Below are 25,316 nucleotides of genomic sequence, written 5' to 3' on the forward strand. Positions count from 1 at the left end.
GAGTTGTTGAAAGCTGTAACAGAGCAGGAAGATCTGTGGCTCTCACCGCTGAACCTACAGCCAGGCAGGGTCGTTTATGACAATGGCCGGAACCTGGTGGCGGCTCTGAAACTTGGCAACCTCACACACGTACCATGCCTGGCCCATGTGCTCAACTTAGTGGTTCAGCAATTTCTCAAAACCTACCCAGATCTGCCTGAGCTGCTTGTGAAAGTACACTGCGTATGTGTCCATTTCAGAAAGTCAGCTACAGCTTCCGCCACCCTGACAGTGCTTCAGCAGCATTTGCAGCTTCCAGCTCACCGACTGGTGTGCGATGTCAGCACGCGTTGGAACTCAACATTGCATATGTTGGGAAGGATTTTTGAGCAGCAGAGGGCAGTTTTTGAGTACCAGCTTCAACACGCCCGTCGGTATTCAGGTCAGTCTCCGCACATAAGAGCTGATGAGTGGGCATGAATGTCTGACATCTGTGCTGTTCACCAAAACTTTAAGGACTCGACCAAGATGATGAGCGGTGATAACGCCATAATTAGCGTCGCCATCCCGCTTCTCTGTCTACTGAAACGCTCACTGTTCACAATTAAAGAGGAGGCATTGCAGGTGGAGCACGATGAGATGGAGCAAGGAACTATACAGGGTGATGCTACACAGCCCAGCCTCATCTCATCTCAATGCGGAATGGGTGATAATGAGGAGGAGGAACAGGAGCTGATTTCCTGCGCTACAGACAGTATTATCCACACCACATTCATACCGTCTGTTCAGTGTGGATGGCCTGAAGAGGAGGAAGACAAGGAGGAGGACCAGGAGGAGGATGAGGAGGAGAACATGGACAGTAATCCTCTTGGTGGGGACAGGGAAGTCTTAGCTGTTGGCAGTCTGGCACACATGACTGAGTTTATGTTCCGCTGCCTTTCCCGTGACCCTCGCGTTGTACGTATTTTGGCAACAGTAATTACTGATTGGTCACAGTAGACCCGCGCTACAAGGAGAACTTTCCATCCCTCCTTCCCATGTTGGACAGGTCTAATAAAATGTTGCAGTACCAGAAGGCCCTTGTTGAATAATTATTAAAAAAAATTCCCAGCTGACAACACTGGCGTCAGAGGTCACAGTTCCTTAGACATCCAAGGAGTACAGGTGAGGGAGACACAAACCAGATGCAGCAGTGGCAGGGGAACACTGTCAAAGGTCTGGGACAGTTTTCTCAGACCCTTCCAGTGCCCAGGCCGTGATGCGCGGGGTACTCTGCCAAGAAGGGAAAAGTTTTGAGAGATGCTGAAGGAGTACCATGCTGACTTTACCAGCATCCTCCGTGATTCCTCTGAGCCTTACAACTATTGGGCATCCAAGCTGGACACGTGGCATGAACTACGCCTTGGAGGTCCTGGCCTGCTCTGCCACTAGTGTTTTGTCAGAGTGGGTTTTTAGAGCCGCCGGGGGTATTATAACTGATAGGCGCATCCACCTGTCAACTGAAAATGCTGACAGGCTAACTCTTATCAAAATGAACAAGGGCTGGATTGGGCCACACTTTTCGACACCACCGGATGATAGCAGTGGAACATAAAGTCAAATCCAGTGCGTTTTTTTTGAGGGTCTATTCCCATGCATCCCTTTACACCCAGACATTGGTATACGCTTAAGGATTTCGTCTATTTCATGTCATCCTCCTCCTTATCCTCCTCCTCATCCTCCATCACCATATCACCAGAGTGACCATCATGCAACACCCATATAATTTTTTTAAGGGTGTTTATGATGCCCGTAGGAACTATTTTTAGAGGCGTACCTCTTAAGAGTCAGTTAAATTCTATTTTGTATTGCTCTATATTACTTCTATTATCTGAGATTCATGTACGGGTGACCTATATAAGTTGGGATAGCGTCTTACAAGTATGTAGTCAGGGATTATTGTATTAGGGTATGTGCACACGATGCAGAAATGAAGCTGAAAATTTCTGCATCATTTCTGCATCTCCCTGGCAGAAAAAACGCATGCAGATTGTGCATGCGTTTTTCCTGCGGAATACATGCGGATTCACATGCGTTTCCACATGCGTTTCCGCATGTGGATTGACAAGCGCATTCCAGGCGATTTTAGCATCACCTGGAAAGTGCTTGACAACTAGGTCACACTATATAAATCCATGCAGCCGACATGGATTTATATAGTGTGACCCGAGAGAGTGTATATACTTACCTCCGATGGCCCGCGCAGTCCTGCTCAATCCATTCTCCCTCGCCGGCAACTTTGAATTGAAAGACCTGCCGACGTCAGCGTCACGTGACCCGTCACATGACTCTGACATCAGCGCAGGTCCTACAACTCACTGCTAGTGCCGGGAACCAAGAAGGAGCGGTGCGCGGGCCGACAGAAGGTAAGAATACATTTATTTTTTATTTTATTCTTTTTTTACAGCTTTATTAATGGTACCTGGGTGTGGATGAGACTCTCCTCTCCTCCACACCCGGGTACCATCCGCACATTAGAACGTGCCAATTACGCAAGTACAGATGCAGTCTTGCGGAATTGGCGCATTCTAATGCAAGTCAATGGCGGCGAAAATGCCGCGTTTCCGCAAAATTAATTGACATGCTGCGGATTTTTGAGGGCAGCGTTTACGCTGTGGAAAAATCCGCATCATGGGCACAGCACATGCGGATTTCAATTGGGGAACATTGCTGCCCTTCTACCATGCGTTTTTAATGCGTTTCCGCTGCGTTTACGCAACTGCAAAAATGCCGCGGAAACGCATTAAATACGCATCGTGTGAACTCAGCCTTACACTCCGTGCTGAAAAAAAAAAAAAAAATTCTATTCCCTATTGATAACAGTGTTAGTTGCTTTTAGTAATATTTATGCTTTGCTTTTTTATTTACACAATTCCCATATCTTTGATAATTTTGTATTTTAATATTAGCTTTATATGAGTTATTCGCAAAAGCATATAACATAAAGCGTATCTACTAGAGCTGTCTTTGTATTAAAGCCTTCCTTTGTTCTGAACGTATAGTAAAACTAGATATAGCCAGTTTCTAAGGAATTTAGACATAATTTACAACCATGTTTTTCCCAAACTTAAATATTCCTTTTTAGGTAAAGCCTGTAAAGACATTCCCCTTTTGTCCTTATCTCTTTGCTTGTAATAAAGATATGTAACCAGGCATCTGAGACTCAGATGAGCCTGGGACACAGGCCGATCTGGTTGTGTTCTCTCTTGTCTCCGATCGATCAACTCTCTGATTTGATCAAAACTGGCAAACTTGTGAAGCCTCTTGAGCTTCTCCTAAAACTTTGCTTATAGGTTTCCACATCATTACATGATGCCGAAAACCCGGGATTGTCAGAACTGGACCTCCTTTGGACCCGACTGTAAGGATATCTCTCTCGGAACACTGGATGATGATCCGCGATGAGTAGCTCATTGTGTTACTAAATTCAGTGTTACCCAGAGGGCTCCAAGATGGGTCCAAACAAGACAATCTATGTTTAATCTTTGCCGGTATTTGAATTTTGTTTGTATATTTTGTGGTCTGTCATATATTTCAATGTGTCTTTAGATGTATAACTGTGATTGAATGACGATTGAATGAACATTGAATGAAGTGACAAGCCATCCTTGCCCAACGATTCTGGTCAGGAGCCTTCGCAGTTCTTCCTGTATATTTCAGGAGTCGGAGGATTGTTATAAGTTGTCCTGATTGTCTATGTGATTGTAAAGTCTGGTGTGATATTGTTGTAAACTATGAAGATCCTTGAATGTGGGACTGAATGATTTTTGAGTTACCAATAAGGGACTACGGTCTCTGATTGATAAGGGATCCCATTAGATGTGTTCCTTCACATGTGGTGAAGAGAAAAATTGGTCCCTAACAGGATCAGGGTAGTGTGACTGTTCATAACAGAGGAATCCTACACGGTAAGGTAGTATTCTGAGGGTATTAATTGTCCCCTGTAAATTGATAAAGGCACTCTTGAAAGAGGCGCTGAATGCAGCCTTAGCCCAAATACAGCAGGAGGATTTTAAACTAGCGATTGTGGAGTGTGGATTGAGTGACTGACATATTGTAAAACTGTGTTGGTGAGTCAGAATTGTTGTCCTCAGTGCCTGTGCTCTGTTTTATGTGAACTAGTTCTGATAAATCATCATCCTTGGTGTCCATGCTGTGTGAACTCAAGAGAGAAAATTGTATATTAGGAGTTGTAGTCCATCCAGCCAGTATATCCAAAGAGGGGAGACATAACACAGATTTCTTTGTCAAGCTTTGCCCCCTGCAGGATGCTGAAGGGAACTCCTTATTAAGAGTACTTAAAAACTGCCATTATGCTCTGATCTAGGTAACCCTTCCTCTTTTGCCCTAGATGTAATCTGTCTGAATCAGAGGAGGTGGACAAAGGTTTTGTAGAAAAATAATTTATTCTCCCATGACATGTTATGTTGACTAGTGGAAGTAATTACAATAACTATTGGTAGAATATTTTTTGGATTGTTATTTCTTTGGTTATGTATCAAAGTGGCATGAGTACATAGGGCTGGTTACCTGATATTTCCTAAAATTCTACTTTTGCAAAGACAGAGGTTCTGGGAGTTGAATTAATTCTCTTGAGAGAAGAGAAGTGAAAAGTAGAGTCTTCTACGGTTAAGACTCTACGGGCCCATTCAGTTCTTCGGTTAACTGCAGGCATTAAAACTGCAGTCATGAGGACTGGCAACTGAAAGGAAATAAGCAATCTGAGAGGTACCACCTTTGTCCATGCATGTGATATAGTGAAAAGACTAAGAAGGAATGGGAGAAGTGTAATTGCAATTGGGAAGGATTACTGGAAGATAGATAAGAGATAAGAGCAGACTTGAGCTGGATAGCATCTCTCAATGAGTGAACATAAATCAGAGGAAAGAAAATAGACATAGAACTGTGTATGTAATCTATGATAGTATGAAAATAAAGAGATCCCTGTAGTCTCTGTACTTGATGTAAAACTTGCATCTATTGGACCGGGGAGAGTCAGTGGATGTTGTATACCTTGACTTCTCCAAAGCGTTTGATACCGTGCCACACAAAAGGTTGGTATATAAAATGAGAATGCTTGGTCTGGGGGATAATGTGTGCAAGTGGGTAAATAGCTGGCTGAGTGATAGAAAGCAGAGGGTGGTTATCAATGGAGTAAGCTCAGGGGGTGTCAGGGTTACTAGCGGGGTGCCTCAAGCGTCTGTCTTGGGCCCTATATTATTTAACATATTTATTAATGATCTAGTGGAAGGGTTGCATAGTAAAATAGCAATATTTGCAGATGATACTAAACTTTGTAAAGTAGTTAATACAGATGAGGATAGGGCACAGCTACAGGAGGATTTAGATAAATTGTGGAGTTGGGCCAAAAAATGGCAAATGGGGTTCAATGCCGATAAATGTAAGGTCATGCACATGGGAAAGAAAAACAGCAGTCACCCATACATATTAAATGGGAAACCGTTGGGGAAATCTGACATGGAGAAGGACCTGGGCGTCTTGGTTAATAGCAAATTAATTTGGAGTGCCCAGTGTCAGGCAGCAGCTGCGAAAGCAAATAGAGTCATGGCATGCATCAGAAGAGGAATAGGGACATATGATGAGAACATTGTTCTTCCTCTGTATAAAGCGCTGGTAAGGCCGCACTTAGAATATTGTGCACAGTTCAGGGCTCCGGTGCTCAGGAAAGACATATTGGAGCTAGAGAGGGTACAAAGGAGGGCGACTAAGGTAATAAAGGGAATGGAGGGACTAGAATACCCAGAGAGGTTGTCAAAATTAGCCCTATTTACGTTGGAAAAGAGAAGGCTTAGGGGAGATCTCATAAACATATATAAATACATCAGGGGGCAGTACAGAGATCTCTCCCATGACCTGTTTATACCAAGGATGGTGACAAAGACGAGGGGGCACACTATGCGTCTGGAGGAAAGGAGGTTCCTGCACCAGCATAGAAGGGGATTCTTTACGGTCAGAGCCGTGAGACTCTGGAACTCTCTGGGAGAGGAAGTGGTGATGTCCAACTCACTTAATGAGTTCAAGAGAGGCCTGGACTCCTTTCTTGAGAACAATAAAATTACATCTTATGCTTAGTTAATTAATCCAGGGATTTAATCTGACTGCCAGATTGGTGTTGGGAAGTGAATTTTTCCTCAATGATGTAAATTGGCCTATACCGCATGGGTTTTTGTTGCCTTCCCCTGGATCAACGCTGCGGAATAGCTGCAGTGCACAAGAAATAGGCTGAACTGGATGGACGCTTGTCTTTTTTCAGCCTTATAAACTATGTAACTATGTAACTATGTAACTATGTAATTGTGACACCCCTGCCTTATGCAAGAATTGCAGATATTGTGTACAGAATTACTGTGTCCTGTGGATCCCCATGTCCAGGGATGTCCAAGGTGCCTCTGCCCCCATGAGGACCACGAGTCATGTACACTTTCTACCTCCTAGGATAGAGAATAACCTGCTGGTACATGATCCACCATAAGTATAGCCAAAAGCATAATACATTGGCCCTGTTCCCAAAGGGAGCTCATCGCTCTTCGTACCTAGCTCCTGGACCCCCTAACATTTATAATGCTTCTCCATGGTGTTGAGGGGGCATATCGGGTCACTTATCTAGTCTCAGTCATTTTACAGTGACCCCTTTTTATTTCTGCAGTGTTTCATTAACAGCCTTAGCTCTATAGACCTTACCACAAAAAGCACTAATTGCCCGGAGTGGCTCAAAATGCAATGGATGGATCTGAATGAAATAGCCCAGGGTGCTGAAGTAGAAAGCATGTCAAAGAAAGAGTTAATTACTAATTAGGACCTATGCAACAAGAAAATGAAGAGAGAGGGGAAGATGTTTCACTGGGAGGGACAGACTGTTACATTCATGATAGATACTGGAGCAGCCAGTACAGTATTAATGCAGGAACACAGATCAGAAGGCATACTGTCCCCCGAATATGTCACTTGCGAAGGGGTAGAGGGACGAACTACTAAAATACAAATGACTCAGCCCCTCCGACTGAATTTGCATGATTCAATTTTAATTGTGACCAAGGTTTCAGTTTCCCCTGATGTATATTTTGATTTGTTAGGGACAGATGTGTTGTAGAAAGTTGGAGCCTGCAAATGGCCCTAAGATGACCACCCCATAGACAAAGGCACCCTGTGTGCTCTCTTGTCCCTGACACTTCCTACAGCCCTGTACAGTACACGCTCTGAACCCCATTCCCTACATACTTGGTTTGAGAACATAAGAAGCCAGCTGTGGGCATGTTAGACACTTGATTTGGGAGAACTACCCATTCCCTGGTGACAGTAAACCTTAAACCAGGTGTCCATCATCCCTGTATAAAGTAGTACCCTATAAGTGCTGTCCAGAATGAGGGGACAAATGATAACGTCCGAGAGCTCCAGAGAGGAGATCCTATGGTCCCTATAACCTCCCCATTTAATTTTCCCCCATATAACTACCAAACGCTGTAATGTTCTAAATCCAGCTACGTTATTACCAGTGGATTTAGAAAGGGGAAGAGAATATCAGGATGAGGAAGAGGGGGGGGACCATGAATCAAGATCTGCCCTTGTTTTTCAAACTAGCAGATGAGGAAGTTAAGTGTGACATTGACACATGAACATGACTGTCAGGCATTGATGGAGGCAGACACATAGGGCTTTTTGGATATCACTGATGTCCCCTCACTAACCCCTCTGCTGAGTATTTTGTAGATGGTTCCAGAGCTCAGGACAGTGATCGAGGACGGTTCATCACCGGGTATGCAGTAGTCTACAATGGTAAGGCAGAAATACATGAACCACTCTCCTCCAGCTGCTCTATGCCAGAGGCTGAGCTGAAGGCGCTCGCTGCGCATGCAATCTGGGAAGAGGTAAAGAGATTTATGTATTTTCAGACTCGAGATATGTTTTAAAGGGTCGTACATGACTTTGGCGCCATTTGGCGGAGCCGTAATTTTCTGACCTCTGCTGGCAAACCTATGAGGCGGTAGAGCAGCTACTCACAGCACTCACCCTTCCCCGAAGGGCAGCTATCGGTGCATACGGGAACAAACTCCCCTTGCAGAAGGGAATGCTTTGGCCGATCAGGCGGCTAAGGAAGCAGCACGACTACCTCTAACTGGAATACTGGCCATAGCAGACACAGCCCCGCTAGTGGACTCAGTGACCGACAGTGCGGTAAGCTACTTTTCCACATAGGAGGCTGTCACCGCACCGGCCCCAGTGGCCGATGATCGTGAACTATCTCAAATCTTCCAGACCAAGGCTCCCCCACACAAACAGAATGCATGGGCCAAAGTGTGTGCTGTATGGTCAGAGTCAGGGGTATGGCAGGTAAATACCAGGATTGGCCTCCCACGCTGCCTGTTCCCCATGATCGCTGCGCTAGCACATTTCCCCGTGCACAACTCAAAGGGTGTTATGTGTGCAGTGGTGTTACAAAACTGGTGCTTCCCAGGGTTCCCGAACGTGGCTACAAAGTATGTCTATTTTGTACGAAACATAACCCTGGTAGACCTATTCGAATCCCACAAAATGCATGCCAAAACCAGATTACCCGTTTCAGAGATGGCAGGTGGACTACATACAGCTACCTAAGGTGGGTACTTATGAATACATCCTGGTATGCATTGACCTTTTCTCTGGGTGGCCTGAAGCTTGGGCCGTGATCAAAGTAAACACAAAAACCACCGCCAAGAAATTGATAAGTGAGGTGGTTTGTAGATATGGGCTACCTGAAACCATAGAGAGTGACAGAGGCATACACTTCACTGGAGAACTGATGAAGCAGATCATGGCCACTCTGGGGATAGAGCAGGTTTTCCATGTTCCCTATCACTCACAAAGTAGTAGGAAGGTGGAACGCCTTAATGGTACTCTGAAATTAAAAATCCAGAAGTGCATGGAGGAAACACACTTGTCCTGGGTAGACTGCTTGCCCATTACATTGTATTCAGTGCGGACCGCCACTAGGTGTAGAGAGAAGCTGTCCTCGATGAAATACTGTTTGGTAGTGTCCCTAAGACAGGGTTGTATTTCCCACAACAGCTGCAGCCTCCTACGGTGTTTTCACTGAATATGTCTAGGAGTTGCACAAACATTTGACTGTTACTCATAACCGTGTTCTTCCCTCCAGACCCCAACTGTATAAGCGGCACACACATTGGTACCAGGAGACTGGATCATGGTCAAGAGACATAGGAGGAGACCACTGAGCCCAGATACAGTGAGCCATTTTAAGTACTGACCATTGCTATTTCTGTCAACCTCCAAGGCAAAGAAACTTGCCCATTACGCCAGCCACTGTAAAAAGATCCTGATCCCCGGCAGCAGCAAAGATGATGACCCTGCCCCTTTTGGACAATTCTGATGGCAATTGCATCCCTTGCCCTAACTCTCAATGATGTACTAAAGGAGGACTGTTACAACAAACTGATAAGTATCACCAAGTCCTGCTGTGAGACATCATTTCTAAAGACTGTCCTAAGAACTCTGGATATGAACTCACAGCCCAATATCCTCTGATACTGTGTCATATCTCGCAGTGCCCCTAACCCCATATGAGGCTTTCAACTATAGCTGTTTCCACAAAGAGACTTTTGATACTGACCGTTATGATGGAGAAAACCTCTGATGTAAGGACTTTTGACTTATATACTTTGTCTTTGGAGACTCAATGACATCATGCCCTGTGTACTGCCTAAGGATTTATATCTAGTATGTGGTCACCAGGCCTAAAAATGGCTTCTCCCGGGTGCAGAGAGGAACCTGCACCTTAGCACGCCTTACGCCTGCAACCTTCAGGCTTCCGCATGGTGATCTAGATACAAATGCCGTCCCCAAAGATTACCTATAGAAACGAGCTGCAGACAATCCTACCGAATAGTATACCTCATATAGTGGAAATGGGGATAGGGAATAAGAGTATATGTATATTTTATTACATAAATGTTGGTACTACTAGTATATGTAACTGCTATAACTGGTATATTTGTTATGATGACATTATGTGAAGAGATGCGTAAGATCAGACATCATAGACCATTAGTTATCGCATCTGCAAAATATCACAGTGCTCCTGCAGTAAATATATGATGAGATTTACAAACAAGATGTCCGTCAGTGAACGGGATTTGTCCCCTCCAGGCTCCCATAGCATGGGGAAGTAGCTGATGGATAAATTGTCTGTAAATAATAAAAAGGGAGGAATTGTTATGGTAAATATTTATACATTGCTTTATTATTTAGACATTTCACATATCTTTGATCATTTTGTATTTTAATATTAGCTTTATAAGTGTTATTCTAATAGAGCTGTCTTTGTATTAAAGCCTTCCTTTGATCTGAACGTATAGTAAAACTAGATATAGCCAGTTTCTAAGGAATTTAGACATAATTTATGACAATGTTTTTCCCAAACTTAAATATTCCTTTTTAGGTAAAGCCTTTAAAGACATTCCCCAATTTTTCCTTATCTCTTTGCTTGTAATAAAGATATGTGACAAGGCATCTGAGACTCAGATGAACCTGGGACACAGACCGATCTGGTTGTGTTCTCTCTTGTCACCGATCAATCGACTCTCTGATTTCATCAAAACTGGCAAATGTGTGAAGCCTCTTGAGCTTCTCCTAAAACTTTGCATATAGGTTTCCACATCAGTACCATCAGCTGGAAAGGAGTGTTCTTTCTGGTTACATACATCCCTAGAACAATCCATAACTTGATTGATTTTTTCCATGCACTCGTTGACGGATGCATAATTTTTAATGGTGATCTGTAAGTAGAAATTAATGAAAGCAGGCAGGGTTGCTTGCGTTCCTTCACAGTTTGGTGGTTGAACATACTGCAATGTACCAAAAAAACCTCTTCGGAGCCGGTTAAATTCTATTTTTTATTGTACAATATTACCTCTCTTATCTGAGATTCATGTACGGGTGGCCTATAGCAGTTGGGATAGCGTCTTACAGGCATGTAGTCAGGGATTATTGTATTATACTCCCATGCTGAAAAAAAAAAATTCTATTCTCTATTGATAATGCTGTTAGCTGCTTTTAGAATAGGGACAGGTGCTAGATGGTACTACCATCAGCTGGAAAGGAGTGCTTATTCTGGTCGCATACATCCCTAGAACAATCCATAACTTGATTGATTTTTTCCATTCACTCGTTGATGGATTCCTAATTTTTAACGGTGATCTGTAAGTAGAAATTAATGAAAGCAAGCAGGGTTGCTTGATTTCTTTCACAGTTTGGTGGTTGAACATACTGCAGTGTACCAAAAAAACCTCTTCGGAGCCGGTTAAATTCTATTTTTATTGTACTATATTACCTCTCTTATCTGAGATTCATGTACGGGTGACCTATTGCAGATGGGATAGCATCTTACAGGCATGTAGTCAGGGATTATTGTATTATACTCCATGTTGAAAAAAAAATTCTATTCTCTATTGATAACGCTGTTAGCTGCTTTCAGAATAGAGACAGGTGCTATATTGTACCCTCAGCTGGAAAGGAGTGTTCATTCTGGTCGCATACATCCCTAGAACAATCCATAACTAGATTTATTTTTTCCATGAACTCGTTGACCGATTCATAATTTTTAACGGTGATCGGTAAGTAGAAATTAAGGAAAGCAGGCAGGGTTGCTTTCTTTCCTTCACAGTTTGGTCGTTGAACATACTGCAACGTACCAAAAAAAAATCTTCGGAGCCAGTTAAATTCTATTTTTTATTGTACTATATTACCTCGCTTATCTGATATTCGTGTACGGGTGACCTATAGCAGTTGGGATAGCATCTTACAAGCATGTAGTCAGGGATTATTGTATTATACTCCGTGCTGAAAATAAAATAATACTATTCCCTATTGATAATGCTGTTAGCTGCTTTTAGAATAGGGACAGGTGCTATATGGTACCCTTAGCTGGAAAGGAGTGTTCATTCTGGTCGCATACCTTCCTTTGAACAATCCATAACTTGATTGATTCTTTCCATGCACTCGTTGACCGATTCATAATTTTTAACAGTGATCTGTAAGTAGAAATTGATGAAAGCAGGCCGGGTTGCTTGCGTTCCTTCACGGTTTGGTGGTGCAACATACCAAAAAAAACTCTTCGGAGCTGGTTAAATTCTATTTTTTATTGTACTATATTACCTCTCTTATATGAGATTCATGTACGGGTGACCTATAGCAGTTGGGCTAGCATCTTACAGGCATGTAGTCAGGGATTATTGTATTATACGCCGTGCTGAAAAAAAAATTCTATTCTCTATTGCTAACGCTGTTAGTTGCTTTTAGAATAGGGACAGGTGCTAGATGGTACCATCAGCTGGAAAGGAGTGTTCATTCTGGTCACATACATCTCTAGAACAATCCATAACTTGATTGATTTTTTTCATGCACTCATTGACCGATTCATAATTTTTAACGGTGATCTGTAAGTAGAAATTGATGAAAGCAGGCAGAGTTGCTTGTGTTCCTTCACAGTTTGGTACCAAAAAAGACCTCTTCGGTGTCGGTTAAATTCTATTTTTTATTGTACTATATTACCTCTCTTACCTGAAATTCATGTACGGGTGACCTATAGCAGTTGAGATAGCTTCTTACAAGCATGTAGTCAGGAATTATTGTACTACACTCTGTGCTGACATCAAGACTGTATTTGTGCACATATGACGCATTTAAATGTATACTTCAACCTGGATAATGGTTGTCTGTCAACGGCGCATAAGCGGAGGTGAAAAACTAACATATCAAGGAAATGTATAAGAAAAACATTAAAAAAGCAAGTCAACTCTATACAAATACATAGTATAATGATAAGCACAATAAAAGTGTTAACAGATGGCAAGATATGAGAAAGATATATGTTGGAGCACCATCATAAGTAGGTTAACAAACATGTGATGACAGAAAAACATGAGTGGTTGATGATTTTTGGGTAAGTACAATGGGAAAAATAAGTATTTGATACACTGCCGATTTTGTAAGTTTTCCCACCTACAAAGAATGGAGAGGTCTGTAATTTTTATTGTAGGTACACTTCAACTGTGAGAGATAGAATATAAAAATAAATAACAGAAAATCACATTGTATTATTTTTAAATAATTAAATTGCATTTTTTGCATGAAATAAGTATTTGATCACCTACCAACCAGCAAGAATTCTGGCTCTCAAAGACCTGTTAGTTTTTCTTTAAGAAACCCTCATTCTCTGCACTCACTACCTGTATTAATTGCACCTGTTTGAACTTGTTACCTGTATAAATGACACCTGTCCACACATTCAATTAATCACACTGCAACCTCTCCACCATTGCCAAGACCAAAGAGCTGTCCAAGGACACCAGGGCCAAAATTGTAGACCTATATAAGGTTGGGATGGGCTACAGGACAATAGGTAAGCAGCTTGGTGAGAAGGCAACAACTGTTGGCACAATTATTAGAAAATGTAAGAAACACTAGATGATTCTCAATCTTCCTCGGTCTCGTGGAGTAAGGATGATTCTGAGAAAGGTCAGGAATCAGCCCAGAACTACACGGGAAGACCTGCTCAATGACCTGAAGAAAGCTGGGACCACAGCCTCAAACATTACTTTTAGTAAGACAATACGCCATCATGGATTAAAATCCTTCAGGGCACGCAAGGTCCCCCTGCTCACACCACAGCACATTTCCAGGCCCGTTTGAAGTTCGCCAGTGACCATCTGGATGATCCATAGGAGCCATGGGAAAAGGTCATGTGGTCAGATGAGACCAAAATAGAACTTTTTGGTATCAACTTCACTCGCCGTACTTAGAGGAAGAAGAAAGATGAATACAACTCCAAGAACACCGTCCGAGCCGTGAAGCATGGTAGGAGAAACATCATACTTTGGGGTGGTTTTCTGCAAAGGGGACAGGATGACTGCACCGTATTGAAGGGAGGATGGATGGGGTCATGTATCACAAGCTTTTGGCCAACTGGCCAACAACCTTCTTCCATCAGTAAGAGCATTGAAGATGCTCAGTAAGAGCATGACAATGACCCAAAACACACAGCCAGGGCAACAACCTCTTTGCATTTTGTAGTGCGATAGCATGTAAACATGAAACATATGACATTTGAATTGCATTACTGCTCTAGATAATAGGAAAACATAGCGATACTATGCACATAATTTGGCCAATTTGGCCACTCCACCCATTAGCTCGTGGCAGTTTTAATTGCAGCAGGATCCTCCCTACCCATATAAATGTAGGCTTTAGCCTAGGTGAGGATTCACATTAGGTTAGGTTTCCAGAAACAGGAGACGGCCTTGTCGTTGGCTGCTGGGCATACATGAATTGACCAAATTATGTGCCAAGTACCTCCATTTTTTCCTATTATCTAAAGCAGTAATGCAATTCAGATTTCATACATTTCATGTTTACGTGCTATAGCACTACAGAGCCCAATATGATGATCCAAAAAGTGTGCAGCAATTGATGAAATGGCCTTACCCTTTTCCCTATCGCCCCTGACCTTGGCAATATTCGAGAGATGCTGCTGTATCCTTCATCAGAACTCCTGGGTTGTCTGGACTATACATATATCTTAGGACATCCATGGATTATGACATAGACAACATTTTGAGAGTGACAGTTTAAATACATTTTGGATTTAATCTGTCCAGGAAAAATCGAGAGGTTATCCCCTTCATCTGAAATCATAAATTTCAGTCCAGAATTGTTTAAAGGCATATGAATCTTAGTGTATGGAAACTTTTGAATTAGCAGTAAGTAATAAAAATGCATTAAAACATTCTCTCATTATTCTGGCATTTGGCAAATATTAAAAATTATGGTAATTCTAATTGACCTAAAACGGGAAATGTTTATTCTGATTTCATGGCAGATATTAAGAAAAACATGCATACGTGTCTTTTTATACAGTGTATGTAAACTTCTGGTTTCAACTGTATATATATACAGTGGTGGCCAAAAGTATTGGCACCCCTGCAATTCTGTCAGATAATACTCAGTTTCTTCCTGAAAATGATTGCAATCACAAATTCTTTGGTATTATTATCTTCATTTAATTTGTCTTCAATGAAAAAACAAAAAAGAATTGTCCTAAAGCCAAATTGGATACAATTCCACACCAAACCTAAAAAAGGGGGTGGACAAAAGTATTGGCACTGTTTGAAAAATCATGTGATGCTTCTCTAATTCGTGTAATTAACAGCACCTGTAACTTACCTGTGGCACCTAACAGGTGTTGGCAATAACTAAATCACACTTGCAGCCAGTTAACATGGATTAAAGTTGACTCAACCTCTGTCCTGTGTCCTTGTGTGTACCACATTGAGCATGGAGAAAAGAAAGAAGACCAAAGAACTGTCTGAGGACTTGAGAAACCAAATTGTGAGGAAGCATGAGCAATCTCAAGGCTACAAGTCCATCTCCAAAGACTTGAATGTTCCTGTGTCTTCCGTGCGCAGTGTCAACAAGAAGTTTAAAGCCCATGGCACTGTGGCTAACCTCCCTAGATGTGGACGGAAAAGAAAAATTGACGAGAGATTTCAACGCAAGATTGTGCGGATGGTGGATAAAGAACCTCGACTAACATCCAAACAAGTTCAAGCTGCCCTGCAGTCCGAGGGTACAACAGTGTCAACCCGTACTATCTGTCGGCGTCTGAATGAAAAGGGACTGTATGGTAGGATACCCAGGAAGACCCCACTTCTTACCCCGAGACATAAAAAAGCCAGGCTGGAGTTTGCCAAAACTTACCTGAGAAAGCCTAAAACGTTTTGGAAGAATGTTCTCTGGTCAGATGAGACAAAAGTAGAGCTTTTTGGCAAAAAGCATCAACATAAAGTGTACAGGAAAAAAAAGAGGCATTCAAAGAAAAGAACACGGTCTCTACAATCAAACATGGCGGAGGTTCCCTGATGTTTTGGGGTTGCTTTGCTGCCTCTGGCACTGGACTGCTTGACTGTGTGCATTGCATTATGAAGTCTTAAGACTACCAACAAATTTTGCAGCATAATGTAGGGCCCAGTGTGAGAAAGCTGGGTCTCCCTCAGAGGTCATGGGTCTTCCAGTAGGGCAATGACCCAAAACACACTTCCAAAAGCACTATAAAATGGTTTGAGAGGAAGCACTGGAGACTTCTAATGTGGCCAGCAATGAATCCAGACCTGAATCCCATAGAACACCTGTGGAGAGATCTCAAAATGGCAGTTTGGAGAAGGTACTCTTCAAATATCAGGGACCTGGAGCAGTTTGCCAAAGAAGAATGGTCTACAATTCCAGCAGAGCATTGTAAGAAACTCATTGATGGTTACCGGAAGCGGTTGTTCGCAGTTATTTTGGCTAAAGGTTGTGCAACCAAGTATTAGGCTGAGGGTGCCAATACTTTTGTCTGGCCCATTTTTGGAGTTTTGTGTGAAATGATCAATGATTTGATTTTTGCTTCATTCTCTTTTGTGTTTTTTCCTTGCAAGCAAATTAAATGAAGATAATAATACCAAAGAATTTGTGATTGCAATCATTTTCAGGAAGAAACTGAGTATTATCTGACAGAATTGCAGGGGTGCCAATACTTTTGGCCACCACTGTACAGTGGCATGTAAAAGTTTGGGCACCCCTAGTCAAAATTACTGTTATTGTGAACAGTTAAGCAAGTTTTAGATTAAGTGATCTCTAAAAGGCCTAAAATTAAATATGATACATTTCCTTTGTATTTTAGGCAAAAATATATTTATATTGTCATTTTTTATATTTTATAAATTACAAAATGGTAAATCGGCCAATGCAAAAGTTTGGGCACCCTAGCAGATTTATGTGCTCAGATAACTTTGACCAAGGTTCCAGACCTTAATTAGCCTTTTAGGGTTATGACTTCATCACTATCAATATCATCGTTAGGAAAGGCCAGGTGATGCAAAAAACCCAGCCTCCTCTAACCTTGTGCCAAAGAACAGAAGCCACAGAAGCCATAGGTTCTTCTAAGCTGCTGGCTTGCACTCTGAAAATGAAAATGGTGGAGGCCCTCAAAGCAGGAGAAGGCTATAAGAAGATAGCAAAGCGTTTTCAAGTTGCCCTTTCCTCAGTTCTAAATGTAATTTAGAAATGGCAGTTAACAGGAACAGTGGAGGTCAAGATAAGGTCTTGAAGACCAGGCAAAATGTCAGTGAGAGCTGCTCGTAGGATTACTAGAGAGGCAAATCATAACCTCCGCTTGACTGCAAAAGACCTTCAGAAAGATTTAGCAGACTCTGGAGTTGTGGTACATTGTTTTACTGTTCAGAGACACCTGCACAAATAAGGCCTTGATGGAAGAGTTATCAGAAGAAAACCTCTCCTGCTTCCTCACCATAAAATTGAGCATCAGAAGTATGCAAAAGAACATCGAAACAAGCCTGATGCATTTTGGAAACAAGTCTTGTGGACCAATGAGATTAAAATAGAACTCTTTGGCCACAATGATCAAAGGTATATGTGGAGAAAAAGGGCACAGAATTTCAGGAAAGAACATCTATCCAACCATTAAGCATGGGGGTGGGTCAATAATTCTTTTGGGTTGTGTTGCAACCAATGGCACGGGGAACATTTCACGGGTAGAGGGAAGAATGGATTCAATTAAATTTCCACAAATTCTTGATGCAAACATAACACCATCTGTAAAAAGCTGAAGTTTAAAAGAGGATGGCTTCTACAAATGGATAATGATCCTAAACACACATCAAAATCCACAATAGACTACCTCAAAAGGCGCAAGCTGAAGGTTTTACAATGGCCCTCACAGTCCTCTGATCTAAACAGCACTGAAAATCTGTGGCTCGACCTCAAAATAGCAGTGCATGCAAGGTGACCCAGTAATCTCACAGAACTGGAAGAATTTTCCAAGGAAGAATGAATGAAAATCCCTCAAACAAAAATTGAAAGACTCTTGGCTGGCTACAAAAAGCGTTTATAAGCTGTGACACTTGCAAAAGGGGGGCTACTAGGTACTAACCATGCAGGATGCCCAAACTTTTGCTTCGGCCCATTTTCCTTTTTGTAATTTATAAAATGTAAAAGATAAAAATATACATATATTTTTTGCCTACAATACACAGGAAATGTGTCATCTTTAACTTCAGGCCTTTTAGAGATCATTCCATCTTCAGCTTGCTTAACTGTTCACAATAACAGTAATTTTGACCAGGGGTGTCCAAACTTTTACATGCCACTATATATATATATATATATATATATATATATATATATATATACTAGCTATTGAACCCGTTCTACGCCCGGGTGGCGAGCATTTTTATTGGTATATGGTCTCCCATGCTGGCATGTGCTGCCCCCCTCTAGGTATTTGTGCTGCCTCCATCCTGTCCCCACCATCCTATCCTGGTATGTATGGCACCTCTCATCCCTATCCTGGTATGCATGGCACTCCTCATCCCTATCCTGGAATGCATGGCACCCCTCATCCCCATCCTGGTATGCATGGCACCCCTCATCCCCAATCCTGGTATGCATGGCACCCCTCACCCCCAATACTGGTATGCATGGCACCCCTCACATCCAATCCTGGTATGCATGGCACCCCTCACCCCCAATCCTGGTATGTATGGCACCCCTCATCCTGCAATCCTGGTATGTATGGCCTCCTCATCCCCCAATCCTGGTATGCATGGCACCCCATCCCTCATATGTATGGTACTTAGTATTCCTATCCTGGTATGCATGGTACCCCTCATCCCTATTCTGGTATGTATGGTACCCCTCATCCTGGTGTGCATGGCACCTCATCCCTCATCCTGGTATGCATGGTACCCCACATCCCTATTCTGGTATGTATGGTACCCCTCATCCTGGTATACATGGCACCCCTCCTCCCAAATCCTGTTATGTATGGCTCCCTCATCCCTATCCTGGTATGCATGGCACCCCATCCCTAATCCTGGTATGCATGGTACCCCGCATTCCTATCCAGGTATAGTGCAGCGCCGGAGTACGCGGGTGCCCATACCGCTCTGTCTGGCGCCATTTTACTGAAGACACACTGCAAATGTGTCTTCAGTAAAATGGAGCTGGATAGCGCTATGCGTATGCGCCGATTAAGTATGTAAGTATGGCGCTGGATATCGCGGTGTGCATTCAGTGTCTACGCATACCGTGATCTCCTCTTACCTGTAACGGCTCCATGTGTGTTTCTGTCTGGAGCCAGACTGTGCAGGCGTGTCGCGCTTGCACAGTCTATAAAGGCTTCAGACAGAGACATGCATCTCCGGTTATATTATAGATATATTCATATATATATACAGTATATGTAGATTATATGTATTTATTTTTTTCTACCAATATTGGAAGAAAAAGGAATATAAAAATGACAAAAAAATTTGGACCCAAGAAGAAGAAAGAGGCGAAAATTATTTTGAATATCCAAACCAGGAAAAAATGTTAAAGCGTTTCAAATTGCATGTACAAAAACACTGAAATTGTGTCTGGTCAGGAATGGGGAAAAATGGTCCGGTCATGAACTGGTTAAGGATATAGAAGGCCATTCATACTCTGCTAAGAAGGACATATCCTATGGGTATTTGATCAATTTTTGCTACCTATGCAAATGCATACACGTGAGTTCTAAATTTATCTACAAACTTGACAGGTTTTTTGTGACCTTTCTGGTCCCCTTAGAATAAGCTGCTGACATTAATAACTGTTATTTAAGATACATTTATTGTCTGACACATGGGGAATGTCAAAGTGATAATTAGATAATCTATATCAAACACCTGAAGCTTTCACTTAATTACATTGATCACATGACCTGTGTACTTAAAATGGCCCTATATAACCCCTAAGTTAGGACATAAGAACTTTCATCTCATTCTGCAGATGATCATTCGTTGGAATCAAGACATCCTAGAATTTATATATTTAGGTTAAGGTACATTATTATTCTGTAAGTATCTCTTAGTTATTATGGAGAAAGCATTGCGCATTTTTTGCATTTATCTTAGCCTAGAATGTTCAATGTTTGTCTTGATGTGACATTGCAAATGTGACAAACTGATATTAGTTGAAATTCATATTTGGAGCAATATATACAGATATAATGTGTGCTTATTCAATACAGTCGATCACAGAAGTTAACTGCCTTAATAATAATACAAGTAATGTTGAAATATATTCTCCTAAAACCAAGATTACACCTTACAGTAGGTCAATTTCCAGGAGTTCCATTGCACTAAATTGAAGGTAAGCGTACCCATAGTCTCCACGAAGAAAATCCAATTAAATTTTCAGTAGATCAGTTTTCCATTTAAAGAATTATGCACATCATTATATATAAAGTTTTTTTATTCCATCTTTTATTTCAAACACACAATATGTAAATGGTTCCATATAGTAATTTATAGCACACGATTCTTCAAAAAATCATTTTATGTATGGAATATCATATATCTGTTTTATATGCCATCTGCTGTACTGTGACAATAAAGGCTAGGACTTAGTGCATACAAGTGTTCATATCTCATTATAGAACATAATAATCTATATATATATATATATATATATATATATATATATATATATATATATATATAGTAACGCGCTATGACATTATAGGGCATCATGGCAGTGACATAGGCAGACACAGTCCATATAAAGAAAGCGTGGGCTTTATTTTTAGCCAAAAAGGGAACAAACAGTAAAGAAACAAAAACAATAAAGAATTGCCCGGTTAGGCGCTAACTAGCATACCATTTGGCTTACACATGCTACCAGGGATGTATTTGAGCTTAGCTTTCCAGCAACTAAGGATTTAGCACATTTAATCGCTGTGCATTTCCTCCTCAGGAATACCTCCTGTCAGTCTGGAGGCTGTGACTCTCTTGAAGCTTTTTCTTTCAGCCTTTTCTGTGTCTGTAATGAGACATATCCCCTCCTTCTTTTCCAGACCAGAGGTCTGGGTATTTTTGGCCACCATACAATGAATTCTTGATAATGTGTCTGCATTCCCCTGTGATTTCTCTGGTCTATGTTTTATGGAGAAATTAAAATTCTGCAGCTAGAGAAACCACCTTGTCACTCTTGCATCTTTTTCCTTATTAGGTTTCATCCACATCAGTGGGGCATGATCTGACACAAGCTTAAATCTCCTGCCCAAGAGGTAATACTTCAAAGATTCTAGTGCCCACTTTACAGCTAAGCATTCGCACTCTGCGATGGCATATTTTTTTTTCCGCTGGAGTCAACTTCCTGCTCAAATATAGTACTGGGTGTTCTTCTCCTTAAGACGGCTCCCAACCCGTGTCCGAGGCATCTCTCTGAACCAAAAACTCTTTTTTTAAATCTGGTGTAATTAACACAGGTTGTTCACACAACGCTTACTTAAGGTACTGAAAGGCTTGTTCCGCTTCGAGAGACAAAGACCCCATTACGGATTTCCTTCCTCTTGTCATGTCTGTCAATGGTGCTGTCAATGGTGGCAAAATTTGGTACGAACTTCCAATAGCAGCTGGTGATCTCTAAAAAAGCTTGTACTTGTTTCTTACTTACCGACCTAGGCCCAGGTACTTGGCCTCCTCTAGACCTAAAGCACATTTTTCCGGATTTATTGTGAGACCTTTCCCACTGATCACATCTAGCATGGCTTGCACTTTAAATAGATGGCTTCCCCAGTCTGAACTGAAGATAACCACATCATCTAGGTAAGTTACTGCGTAACTATTGTGGTCTCAAAATTAAATCTATCAATCTCTGAAAGGTTGCGGGCGCTCCGTGTAGACCAAACGGCATGTTTTTGTACTGGTACAAACCCTCTGGGTGGAAAAAGCCGCTTTTTCTTTGGCCCTCTTGGTTATCGGAATTTGCCAATAACCCTTGGTACGATCCAAAGTCGTTATGTATCTGGCATTACCCAGTTTGTCAATTAATCCATCTACGCTGGGTATAGGATAAGCATCAAATTTAGAGATTTCGTTTACCTTTCGAAAATCATTTCAAAACCTCCAGGTCCCGTTTGGTTTAACACTTCCTGTCATTGGGCCATTGAAAGGATATCCCCTAATTTCACCCCTGGAACCATTTGTGGTGACATACTACATTTCAGACAGGCAGCGCTCAATGATTCCCTGTCCTTCCAAGGTTTAAGTAGGTTCACAGCTGGTACGGTTTACATCTTCCCAGTTTATGTACCTTATAATCTACTTCTCCAACCTTCTCTACCACCTCATAAGGACCCTGCCACTTTGCCAAAAACTTGCTTTCAACTGTCGGCACTAAGACCAAGACCCTATCTCCTGGGTTGAAGTTTCTGATTTTGGCTGCCCTATTATAGACTCGGCTTTGGGCCTCTTGGGCCTTCTGCATGTGCTCTTACAATAGGTAACACTTTTTCGATTCGGTCTTGCATCTGCACTACGTGTTCAATAACACTTCTATATGGGGTAGCCTCAGCTTCCCATGTTTCTTTCGCTATGTCAAGCAGACCTCTTGGGTGACTCCCATACACCAACTCAAAGGGCGAGAAACCAGTAGAGGCCTGCGGTATTTATCTCTTAGAGAAAATTAAATATGGTAAAAGATAATCCCAATCGCTTCCATTTTTTTCCACTACCTTTTTTAACATGTGCTTCAGTGTCTTATTGAACCTCTCGACTAGTCCATCCGTTTGAGAATGATATACCAAAGTACGTATGTGTGCCATCTTCAGCATTCGGCACTGCTCTTTCATTACCTTTGACATGAAGGGTGTGCCTTGGTCAGTAAGGATTTTGTTCAAAATCCCAGTCCGAGAAAATATAAAAAATAACTCATGGGCGATACTTTTGGATGCGATATTTCTTAGGGGAACCACTTCAGGGTAGCGAGTGGCATAATCTACTACAACAAGGATATACTGGAGACCCCAAGCTAGTTTTACAATTTGCCCTACCAAATCCATCCCAATCCTCTCAAAGGGTACTTCAATGAAGGGAAGAGGTACTAGTGGGCTGTGAAAATGGGACAGTTATTTGGCATATGGGGTAGGATTTACAATAATCCTTAATCTCCTTGTACATCCCCATCCAGAAGAACCTATGGAGAACCCTCTCCTGGGACTCCTCAGTCCCCAAGGGTCCCCTTAGAACATGATTATGAGCCATATCTATCACCCTGCGCCAATAGGCCTTAAGGACCAGAAATTGCTCAACGATTGCCAGATCTTTCTTGATCACTCTATCAAGAGCTCATTATTCATAGCAAGGTGGGGAAACCATTGGTCAGCTTCTGGATATTGAGAAACTCCATTACATTCTCCCTTGCATATCTAAGGATGTTATCCTTCAATTGAGCCGTACCAAACTTATTCCGTGTTTCTTTTACCTCAAGTATTACTCGGGAATCAGGGAGAATTTCATCTTTTTCAGCAAAGACCTGCAATGGAGAATTTTCACCCTCTTCCCCTTGGCCGGTACTGGGACTACCCTCAGTGCCTGTCCCTTTCCCCATAGCTTCCAAAACAAGGGAAAATTGCGGCCCAAGATTACTTTATGCATAAGTGGTTTTACTACCCCTACTTCATAGTTTATTATCCCATATGATGTCTCTATTTTTGCGAGGGCCACAGGATACATTTTTTGTTACCATGGATACACACTACACTTATGAACCTTATGAGGCTGTCATGTACTAGTGTCACGAGAGTACCGGAGTCTAGTAGGGCAGTGACAGGAGAATCATTCAGCCTGATATTGCATACTTGCGGCTCAGTCTCTAGTCCTGGTGCGGCCACACAGGAGAGCGTGGAAAACTGGGCCTACTGGACATGACTGAAGCCATGACGACTGAACTCACGACACCGTCAACACTGGACCAGCCCGTGTTTTTTAAACATAGAATCCCCGCCAGATCTACCACTTTTCCAGGAAGTTCCTTCCACCCCCCCTTGGATGGTGGGACATTTTTAACTGAGAGTGGGTTGGCGTCACCCTGTGGGGGACAGGTTGGGGGAAGCGTTCTTGGCAGTTACCCTCCGTAGCAACAAATCTCTCTACCAACTCCACTAGATGATCCGCACTCTGGGGGTCACCATGGCCGACCCAGGGCTAAAAATTTACTGGGAAGACCCCAAGAAAAAAGTTTGACGACCACCCGCTCCACAATCTGTGCAGGTGTACAGACATCAGGTTCCAGCCATTTCTTTACCAGTTTAAATAAATCAAACATTAGGGACTGGGAAGATCTGTCTTATTGGTGTTCCCAGGCCAGGACCCGTCTAGCCTGCACTGCAACTGTAACTCCTAGGAAAGCAAGAATCTCAGCTTTCAGTTTTGCATATTCTTGCACATCTTGTTCACTAAGGTCAGGATAAGCTTTTTGAGACTCTCCTATCAAGTAGGGCGCAAATACGTCCACCCACACTTCCGTGGGCAGCTGCTCCCTTTGGGCCTGTTCAAAGATACTGAGGAAAGTCTCCATATCGTCATCTGGAGTCATTTTTTGCATAAGCGTTGCACCACCTCCCTAGCACCCCACGACACAGGGCACCTAGCTTGCCCTGTCTCAGAGTGCACCACGACCACCTCTTTCAACAATGCCATCTGCTCCAGTATAAGAGCTTCTGCTCCAAGGCTCGATCCTGGGTCTGGTGCTGCTACTCCAAGGCTTGTTCCTGGGCCTGGACCAGAGTTTTGACCACTTTCTCCATAATGTGGGCTTGTGACTGCATAACATTCAGTGACTGCACCCAAGACATCCTCCGAGTACTCCCCTAAACCGCAGGGTAGGCAAATCTTTGGGAGCCTGCCGACTCCCCGTGAATGCTTCTCTCGCCTTCAGGAGCCTTCGTGAACCCGCCAATTCACAGCAACAGCACACTGCAATCCTCACTGTCCTGCGAAGCCTTTATGTGTCACGCTGTGGTCCTTAGCAACCAAAGTGCTCGCATTCTCCACCATATTGTAACACGCTAGGGCAGGGGTCGGGAACCTTTTGGCTGAGAGAGCCATGAACATCACATATTTTAAAATGGAATTCTGTGACTTATTGTACTTTAAAAGTGTTGGTCTTACATAAAATGCACACATTTACTTGTATTTAGTTTTAAACATATTGTATGGCTCTTGGTTTTAAATTTATTTAAATGTGAGAAAGACTGCTCACATGCATACGTAGAGCCAAACATTGTCAGTACAGCAATACTCACACACTGCAGTGTGTGGTATGTGACGGAAAGTGCGTTCCATGTTTTGACAATCAGCTGGTCCGCGGGTTGAAGTTTTTTCATTTCTCCCCACTTGTGTTTGCTCGCCAACTCTGCTTGCTGT

At 42.4% G+C, this 25,316-nt stretch overlaps 1 protein-coding gene across 1 annotated transcript in view; it reads right to left on the reverse strand.

The window, feature by feature from the left end:
• LOC141255603 (uncharacterized) overlaps positions 1 to 22,951 on the reverse strand; it is a 70,947-nt gene extending 47,996 nt beyond the window's left edge. Inside the window, exons 1-2 of the mRNA XM_073671112.1 lie at positions 22,625 to 22,951; positions 22,388 to 22,549 (exon numbers count right to left, since the gene is read on the reverse strand). Coding sequence (XP_073527213.1) covers positions 22,388 to 22,549; positions 22,625 to 22,951 — 489 coding nt within the window. The remainder of the gene's footprint in view (positions 1 to 22,387; positions 22,550 to 22,624) is intronic.
• Positions 22,952 to 25,316: the final 2,365 nt, after the last annotated feature.

Source organism: Phyllobates terribilis, unplaced genomic scaffold, assembly GCF_046119375.1.
Source record: "Phyllobates terribilis strain yellow unplaced genomic scaffold, ASM4611937v1 Scaffold_1__5_contigs__length_1240528914, whole genome shotgun sequence".
NCBI classification, from domain to species: domain Eukaryota; kingdom Metazoa; phylum Chordata; class Amphibia; order Anura; family Dendrobatidae; genus Phyllobates; species Phyllobates terribilis.